The following is a 9,954-nucleotide window of genomic DNA, read 5'->3' as shown; positions in this document are numbered from 1 at the left end:
AGAGGGTTAAAACGAGCTCTCTGGCCAGCCCTCTGGACCTCCAAGATTCTCCAAGATGTTAATATTTTAATGAACAGTACATGTCCATATTTGCATCCGTCTCCAACCGAGGGCCATAGCGCTCGTTTTAGCCCTGTCACGAAAAACCGTCTCCAACAGAGAGCCAAAGGGCCATAGGGCCAAACATAATTTATTATTTAAATTTGAAAACTACAACAACTTAAATTTAAAAACTACAACGATAACTGGCCCAAAAAACCAAAAAAATTAGAACTTAAATTTAATGAATGGTTTAGATATTTATAGGAAAAAAAAAATAGAATTTTTAAGAATTAAAAAAAAAAAAAGCCCAAAAAACCAAAAAAAAAAAAAAATTGAATACAACAGCTAGTCAACTAGCCGTTGTATTCAAATTTTTTTTAAGCAATCCTGTCGATTATAACCGATATGAATGCTCTATTTTCTAGCCAGCCCTCTAGCCCTTTAGCCCTCTCCAATTCCATGGGGCCCTCTCAGATTCCACAGCCCTCTGGCTTAGTCCTCAGTTGAAGACAGTTTTCGGGCTATTTTCGGCCCTCTGACCCTCTGGATCCTTCGATTGGAGATGACCTAACAAATGTATATATATATATAGACACACACACCCATTATTTTAGTTTGCAAAACTTAGGGCGCGTTTATTAATCCGTAATAAAAAAATAAGGGAATTGAATTGAGGAGGAATTGAATTGAGAAAGAATTGAAATGAGGTGGAATCAGAATCAGATTCTTATTAAAGTTGTCTACTAAAACTTTATGGAATCGGAATATGAATGATATAAACTATTTACTAATTTATATGAATCGGAATGAAAATTAATGTGATTACTAAAATATCCTTGTGTCAGGTAATATATATAAATTTTTTTGGATTGAAACACCCCAAAACAGGGCCAGCCAGAACAAAAGGGCCATCAGTTTCTCTCTGTACCAATACCAGCCCTCGTTCTGCCGTTGCCACCACCACACACAAACTCTTTCTATCGATACCAACCCTCTGTTTCGTCTGCATTTCACTAGCTCTTCCATCGAAGCACCTCCTCCGCCAATACCAACTCGCATAGTACTTCCTAATTCACCATGCAATCATGACGCCCAATCCCTATTCCACCAAATTTGACCTTTGTCTTCACCAAATCATACACAAAATACAAGATAGAATTGTTACCAGATCTTAGTGTCATATATAAGGTGGGTTGTGCTGGGAAAGTGGTACAATGGGTTGCCGGTGTGTGGATCAAGATGGGTCAGTGGTGGATGGCTATGGACAAACAGAAAGCAAAAACCCACTGTGGTGGCTAACGGACGAGATTGAATGGTCAACTCGGCGGATGAGTCGAAACAATTTTGGTGTTCTTGCTGGTATGTGTAAGTTCGGTGTCGTGGTGTTGGTCAAGGTGTAAGGAGTCGGCGGAGGAGAAACGAAGGAGAGGGTGCACTATTGGTGGAAGGTACAAGGGTATTTGGGGTAGAAATGTTTGATTACAGAAGAAAGCTTCCTCCAGGAATTCAATTACCACCTCCATGTAGGTAATTGAATTCCGCGGAGATTAAGGAATTCGATTCGCGATTTTAAGTGGGTCCCACTTACTTTTTCATTCTTTACATGTTAGTAAACACCAGAATGCTGCGAGAGGAATACGATTCCGTTTCTTTCCATTCCATTCCCGTTTGGTGCCCTTAGTGTATAGAAATCCTTAGAACAATAATACTTTTCTTGTCTAAATACATATACAGAGGCCTATAAAGTTAAACTAATTTAATTAACAAAATAACATGCCGCTCAAAGAGCCCTAAAACATACTGCAAAATTTCAAAAACCGAAGTCTTTTGCCGAATTGTTCATTGTTCCTAGTTCCAGTGTCTACTTTGAAAACTTTTTAAAGATAGGATACTGCTATAAATTTTCTCTACTTGTCGCTAAAGATTTTATGCATTATGTATATATATTTTTTAGCTTGATAATCTTTTGTTTCATTTTTTTAAGTCATTATGTGATATGAGCATTTTTATGCGACTTAATTGGCTTGTTCTCATGCATTTATGTTGTTTTTCCTTAGTTAGTTTAAGTGTTTAAAGTCATTTTCGTGCAATTTCAGGTTTTAGTGTCAAAGTATGCAAAAAGAAGCAATTTGGAGCATTCTAGAGCATTTTTGGGCCAAGATTGGATAGTGCAAGCATGGAGGCATGAGGATGGACGAATTTGAAGGCTTGAATTCAGTTAGGGAGCTGCAAGGGGGCCTAAAAAAACCTTATTTCTAGAAGGCTTTATCTATTCACACATGGTGCCTAATTTCTGTATTGGAAGAACAAGCCGTCCTAGCTTGTCACTAGCCGTCCTAGCTTGTCTCCTAGCCGTCCTACCTTGTCTCCTAGCCGTCCTATCTTGTCTCCTACCTTGTCCAAGCTACACACATATATCCTTTAAGTGTTTCATGTATAGAATTTCTGGTACAAAAAACCTTTTGGTTTCAACTAAGTTCAAAACCTTTCCTAGCCCTATAAATAAGGCTTTGCAGCAAGGCACTTGGGGGATCACTCATTCACCCAATTTTCGTCCATTCATCTAGCCACACCACTCTACACATCCTAAAATCCTAAAAACACAATTCCAGCCAAACACTACACCTTGTCGTGCTTATCCTCCATCCAATTCCATAATCCCTGATCCTAAAACACATCCCAACCATCCCATCCACCTTTGTGCCGTAGCAAGGAGAAAGAAGGAAAGACTCTTGGATGCTCAAGCTTCGTCGTTGGTGCATTCTAGGTGTAATTCGTTTTATGATTTCAATGTTTAATTTATTTTCCTTTCATTTTGCTATGAACATGAGTGGCTAACCCCTATTGGTTAGGGGTGATTTCGAAGCCATAACTATGTGTGCAAGTTGATTTGATAAATTCCAGTTTTGAGTTCTTGAATCGTGAATGCAATTGGCTTAACTGTGCGAGTAATAACGTATTTGTGTTTGTTAATTAGGGGTCGACACTTAATTGGCTTGCATGAATATGATGCTAGAATATAAGTTTGTTTCACATAATTGTCACACACTTATATTCACAAGTAGTGAAGGTTGCTAGTCACAATCGCGTTAAGTTCAATTCCTAGCATAAGTGTCATGTTGTCATCGTCACAAGTGCTTGGTCAATGCTTATAGTTTTCATTGAACGTAATGATCTTTGATTGTATCTTTATTATGATGTCATGTAAGGAACTTTTGAAGAATGCTTTGGGTTGTCGTATGATGTCATCCAATTCAATAACACAAGGAAAACTTGAGATTAACTAGTGATGTCACGGTTAATTTGGGGCATTGTCATTCATAATTCTATGAAGGAATAACTGGAAATCGAGTCATTTGCATACTTGTCATGTGGGGAGAAAGAACCCCTAACTAGTTCATCATCCATTAAAAACCCCAAAAAAACGTTTCAAAATCAGTTTTACTTTGCAATCTGTTTTCTCAACTTTAATTTCGTCCAAATCAAATCCCCCTTTACTTTGAAGTCTCAATTTAGTTAGAAATTGTTTTGGTTCATGTTTTTAAGTGTTTTGAGTCAAGTTTTCAACCAATTTCGTCCAAATTAGTGTAGGTGCTCAAAACTGCCCAAAAAGTGGTTTTTAGGCAGTTTTGAGTCTTCTAGTTGCTGTTTTGAGTTTTTGTTTTGTTTTAGTGTTTTAACTTTGGTTTTTCATTCTTTGAGTCCAAATTAGTGTTTTTAACTTTGTTTTGGAGTTCTTAGGTCAGTTTTCAAGAGTTTAGCAATCCCTCCTAATCCCCGGTTTTGAACGATCCCTACTTACATACTTTGCTACAATTGTCAGAAGAGGGTTTAATTTGTGTGCTTAATATATTTCGCATCATTATGTCATTCCGTATTCCTTTACTTCTAAAGAAACTATAAGCGTGATGGTTTAGTCTCGCACTGAGTTCCAATCATAAGTTTTTGTTTTTTTTTTTTTTAAGTTTATATTTCCTACCTTAAAGTTGTGTGCTTGAAAATAATTTGTGTTGCATTTTTTATGTATTATATATTCTATTATTTGTAAGAACAATCTTACATGTAAAATGAAGTCATGATTCACAGTTCAAACATCTCAATGCTCAACTAATAATAAGTTTTAGTTGAATAATGAGCGCATCATTCTGTAAGAGTAGATTCAACCTTTATATAGACAATTATTCTCATTCTATTATGCCAATCTATATACAAAACCAATATAGTCTCTTTGTCAATTTATAAGGGACAATACTTAGGTACTGGCTAGTTAATACTCATTTTCACTAACCATCTAAGTGGCCCAATGGTTTTAAGATAACCGTCAATTTCAACACTTTGCTATCTTTAGTAACTAAACACAAACCAACCCTTTAAACCTAAGGTAATACTAGAGAGACTAAATTTGTAAACAAAGTTTTGGAAACAAAAGAACATGGAAGTTGATAATTGGTTTATTACTTAAATGTTGATAAACGTGCTTATTCCTATTAGTGACACATTATTTAGTTTCCAAAATTTATCTTTAAATTTTGTCTTCCTAGCATTATCTTGAAACCCAAGGCCAAACAGAAGTCTTCTTAGAGGTTGCAAATCTTCCATGCGATGGTTAGCATGGCTTCTTCTTCAGCGCCTACCTTCCTCTATTAGCCCCACCCCTACCTCAGCAGTCACCATTTTTAACGATAGAGGACAACAATTCATGGTTCTTGTAGAAGAGAGGGATTGGAGGTGGGTCGCTAGAGAAGAGAAGGATTGGCCCATTGGGGTCGTTGGAAAAGAGAAGCCATGCTACAAATGGCGTGGAAGATTTGCGGACTTGCTAGAGGAGGAAGCTAAAGTCTGTTTGGTCATGGGTTTGAACTTAAGCATAAGACCAAGGTAGTCTTAGACTATCATACTCATTATTGACATAAGTTGCAAAAGCTTTTACTTAATCAACCAAATTATTATAAGAAATATCTCTAAACAGCTTGAGCTCAGTATCGGACTCAAATTTCTAAGCTCGCTCAAGTTTGACTCGTATAAGACAAAAGCCAAACCTAACTCAAGCTCAAAAATATAAAACAAGCTAACAAACACATAAGCATAGTGATATTGGGTTCGGCAACAAACCTATAATTTATTTTCTTTTAACATCTATACTTATTTTACTATTACATGGTCTCTATAAAAATGAAATTACTTATTTTATTATTAGTCAATTACTAGTAGTTGTGCATTTAATCAGAGCTATAAATTGGCTCTCCCTTTCTTCCTCTTTTTTCTTTTCTCGGGTGAAAGAAAAGATGGTCCTTTTTCGTGCTTCCACTATCCGCAAGCTACATATATCAATGCAGTAACTCCACGGCCAAATCTTATAACAAAATTTCGAAATATATAAAATATATGAAAATCCTTGCTTGCTTCTATGCCGCTAATTTCAAAAAGAAAAGAAAAGTGAAAATCCTTGCCAATGTACCAATTAGTACCTATCAACCATCAGAATAAATTACCATGACTTCAATGGGTACCTATCAATGCAGTCACTCCATGGATTATCGTCACTACCTTGACCTAAATCCGAATCTGCCTTCCAGACAAGACTTCCAACCTTGAACCCTGTCCCAAACGCCAACATCCACACCCTATCACCTTTCCTAACTCTCCCTTTAGCCTCAAAATATGCCAACTCATAAAACACAAGACTACCCGATGTGTTCCCGAATCGGTGCAAAGTCATCCGAGCCGGCTCAGTCAACTCGTCACCCAACCTCAACACCCGCCCGACGTGCTCGATCACCGCTTTCCCGCCCGTGTGAATACAGAAGTGATCAAACGCCTTGGTGAAATCTGGAACTATCGGTTTCGACTTGCCCCCGGACAATGCACAACAAATTACCGAGTACACGTAGAGACCAAGTTGACTCAGTGGTAGGACTCGGGGTGCAAGAATTTTGATGTGCTCACGTAAAAACATGCCTGCAACCGATATTAAATCTTTAGTAAGAGCAATCCCGGTATTGCCCTTCTCGTCCTCCTCTTGAAATGCTGCTTTATAGGCTCGATCACTCGCTCCATGGTGAGTACGAAGGGAGTGAACGAGTTCCATCTTTGCAACTCGGCGGCAACTCGGGTCGTTTGTCATCAATGCGGCCGCACAACCGACGCGAAAAATGCAATTGGTTACAAGCATGGGACGGTTATCACCATAGTACCAATTCAAACTAATTGTCTCGGTTATGACCACAAGGGCATAACCAATTGTTTTACTTTGCTTCAACATATTGGCAGCTAAATTGATTGATATTACTCCGGAACTACATCCCATGCCACTTAAATTGAACGCTTTTACGTCGGGTTTGAGCTTGAATAGGTTGACAATGAGGGATGTGAGGGAGGGCATGGGAGAGAAGCTGCCGCATGTAACAATTAGGCAATCTATACGACTTGGGTCGATTTTGGTTTTGGCAAGGAGTGAGTTAATGGATGAGAACATGCCTTGTTGAGCTTCGTCCAGAGCATATTGGAGGTTCGCTGTGGGGTTTGATTCAAAGACGAATTGGGGTGCATAGGTCTCGTCTCCAATGCCAGATTTGAGGTAGATTTTACGCATGAATTCTCCACTTTCTTCGGTGAAGCAATTCGTCCTGCGCACGAAGGACTCAGCGGTTGCGTAGCTGCATTTTTGTTTAGGGTTTGGTTTGAAGCATGAGAAGTCAAGGAGGAAGATGGACTTGGGACGAGAGGTGAAGTAGTAGAAAAATGTGGAAATGAAAAGGCACCAAATGCACGACAATGAAAGGGTAGGGTTGGTGGTGAAGATAAAATGGAGGATGTGATTGAATTGGACTGGATTGGATCGGATTGAATAGCATTGCATGTTAATTGATAAGAGAATTGTGGTTAATAAAAGTGCTGCGAAAAAGGCTTGGTGGAATTTGAAATTTGAAATGGATTTCTTCATGTTTGTTTTCTTTTGTTGTTGCAAAATGAAAACTCAGTGAATGAAGATTGAGGGGAAGAGGACCGTATATATAGAATGGAAGTGACTTTCGGACTTTCTTTTTTACTGCACACCTCTGTGTATTTTTGTCTGTTAACTCTATTTTAATTTATTCAATCTAAAGATTAAACCTAAACCGAGATAGATACGAAGAGAAAATAACTAAATAAGTATGCGAAAATCAATTTTTCCATATCAAATGTGAAAACTGAGAAGGCACCAACGGGCTTACGGTCAGCAAGCTTTCCTTGTCGACCAATTCAGTGAGATGCATAATCTTTTTGTTCTGCTGATGGAATACAAGAGATGAACAGTTGGGGATTATGGAATTTATTGTCTCTTTTTGTTTTGGGGTATGCTATCCACACACCCCATTTTATTTCTCATAAACCCTTTGTTAATTTATGTCCGTTGATCTTTTTTAATTCATCCAATCCGACGGCCGAAAATTAGAAAGGTGTGAAAAGTAAAAAATGATGTGTGATATCACGTCTCTTTGTTTTTTGGGTTATACGTACGCAGATAAATACGTAATCCCTTTGGCGCTTCCTTGTTGATCATGAGGAACAGTCGACTTGAGGGATAAAATCTTGGAAAAACATGTCTATTTATTATAACTGGTTGGAAAATTTATTACTTAAACCTTTCCAACAACCCGCTACCTTTCCAGTTTCCAACTTCTAGTATGTGGCGGCATATGAAGGCATGCAGGTGGGGATTTCAACTTTCACACTGTAGTCATTACTCAAGGATTCATGATGTGGGTGAATTTGGTAATGTAATTAACTCAGGTGCAACATTTTCCTAAGCAATTGTGACAGAATGAATTATTCTTACCTTAAAAAGAAATTAGCTGGGTACCTTCCATTTCTCTTTGAACTATAATAATGTAATGTAATTATGTCTATGCACAACCACCTACTTTGACACTAATAACTAATAAGATGTCCACAAAATAAAATAACAATGTAATTCTTTCCCCACTGGAAATTTTTGTTTGGTTTTAGAGAGACGAACACGTTCTCTGATGAGTCGATATTATTCTGTATATTTTACTCTAATCTTAGTATAATTTATTGATTATTTTGGTGGCATTCTGATATTTTGAATTATATTTTTAATGTAGGACATGCGACTTACTCTTGAGCATAAAGTATTCAAACAAATGAATTTTTGAGTGATTCTAATTGGAGGATGATAGTGAGTCTCTCAGCTTGTTCGTATCAAAGTTTCACATTTTTCTACCAAACGGTTTATTTATGACGACGAAATAAAGGAGCAGCGCACCGTACTGTCAAAGTGACATTTTGGGCTTGATTACAAATTTGGGATTTGGCCCCTTCTAGAGATGTGTTTAGATTGTTCTAATCTTTAAAACAAGCTGTCATGGGCTAGATTTGGAGGAGATTTAGGTCTAAAACATGGTAGATTTGTTAAATGGCAGATTTCTCCATTGTTTGACTAGGAGATTGTTTCCAAGTTTAACTTAATTTATTTTGTTTCCTAGTTTTATTCTAAGACCATCAAAAATGCCACATAGACATATAACAGTAACAAATGACATACCATTTTCACCAACCGAGATGTCAAAGCTGACATGTAAAAGAAGGCTAAGCTAACATGTACAAAGAGATGTCAAATTAGAAGTTGCCTTGAAATATGATTTTTGTTATTTCCAAAGGCATTCCACTTACCTCACCTTAATGCTAGCACATTTAAGTATTATTTTATTATTTTTAAACCAATAACAACCCAACTTTTATTATTTTGTTTAAAATAAACATAAATGAATCAATAAATTTTGCAATATCAGGTGGAAGTCAAATATTGACTGTATGTCAAATTGTCAAGTCAACCATCCAATTGAAAGTTGATGTTTTGAATTTGACGTCTCATTTAGAGATGCTCTAAGACCTTTTCTAGGTAGGGTTTTGTTGTGTAGTGGTATAAATAATGCTATTTAGCCATTAGGGTTTTGGGGGAATGGACTTTGGAGAATTCGGCTTAGAGGGCCTTTGACAATTGAAGTTTATTTTCTAGGTGTTTCTGTCCATGTTCTTAATAATATTTTGTTTTATAATTATTCGTAAATAATCTCTTTTGCTAGGGCCAGGCCATGAGCCTTAGCAAAAATATGTAGTTTCTTTTCAATTTACTTATTATATTGTTTGGGCCCAAAATAATATTTTGGGCTGAGCTTAGAGTTGTTCTCGGCCTAGTAACATCTAATCTAGAATCTTGTCATGGGCTGTCTAGTCAAGGTCGGCCGAATCCTATTGCTAGGATGATTGGTTTAGATAAGGGTGAGGTAGTCGAACCCTAATGCAACAAGAAGCCTTAAAGCTGAATTAGGGGATGAATCTGGTTCGTTAAGGAGCTTAGTTCAAAGTTCTATAAGGGTTAGGATTAGCCGAAACCTGATAAAATTGGATTGAGGAGTTCTAATCCGAGTACATTTCTAGGTTAGCCATTAGGGGGGTTCGCTGCTATAAATAGAGAAGGGAGTGCATCATTCAAGCCCATTCAAATCAACACACAAATTGCCCTGTGCAAAGCTTCTCAACAACCTTAAGATTTTTTCTTTTTCCTTTTTCTTCCTGCCAGCACATCTTCAGTTTGGATAAACAGCACTATGAAGGCAACTGACAACATCTTTAGTTTGGATAAACAACACTAGAGCCGTAGAGTCAACCGGCCAAGGAACACCTTCAGTTTGGATACACAGCACTGCTTTGAGACTGACTGGTTATTTATCCAAGTATCGGTCAACAAGGATTTTTGAGTCCTTGTTGGTAGAGGTCATCTTATCAGTCTTTTTGGCTAAATGAGGTGTTACCAAGTTACAAGGCTCGGCACATTGAAAGCCGAGTTTTATTTTATGATTGAATATTCATAAGTAAATTTTAGAGTTCGGCACTCCGACGGCCAAA

At 37.4% G+C, this 9,954-nt stretch overlaps 1 protein-coding gene across 1 annotated transcript; it reads right to left on the bottom strand.

Annotated features, from left to right (window-relative positions):
• Positions 1-5,530: 5,530 nt before the first annotated feature.
• LOC137725067 (3-ketoacyl-CoA synthase 9-like) lies at positions 5,531-6,634 on the bottom strand. The gene has a single exon (XM_068463673.1). It carries the CDS (start codon positions 6,632-6,634, stop codon positions 5,531-5,533), a length of 1,104 nt encoding a protein of 367 aa, XP_068319774.1.
• Between the last annotated feature and the right edge of the window lie 3,320 nt (positions 6,635-9,954).

Source organism: Pyrus communis, chromosome 2 (genome assembly GCF_963583255.1).
Source record: "Pyrus communis chromosome 2, drPyrComm1.1, whole genome shotgun sequence".
Classification (NCBI taxonomy): Eukaryota; Viridiplantae; Streptophyta; class Magnoliopsida; order Rosales; family Rosaceae; genus Pyrus; species Pyrus communis.
Note: the sequence above shows the minus strand (reverse complement) of the source record. Positions and strands in the feature narration are given on the sequence as shown.

Coding starts and splice junctions, on each gene's coding strand:
- LOC137725067 (XM_068463673.1), bottom strand. CDS start 6,634: ATGCGTAAAATCTACCTCAAATCTGGCATTGGAGACGAGACCTATGCA.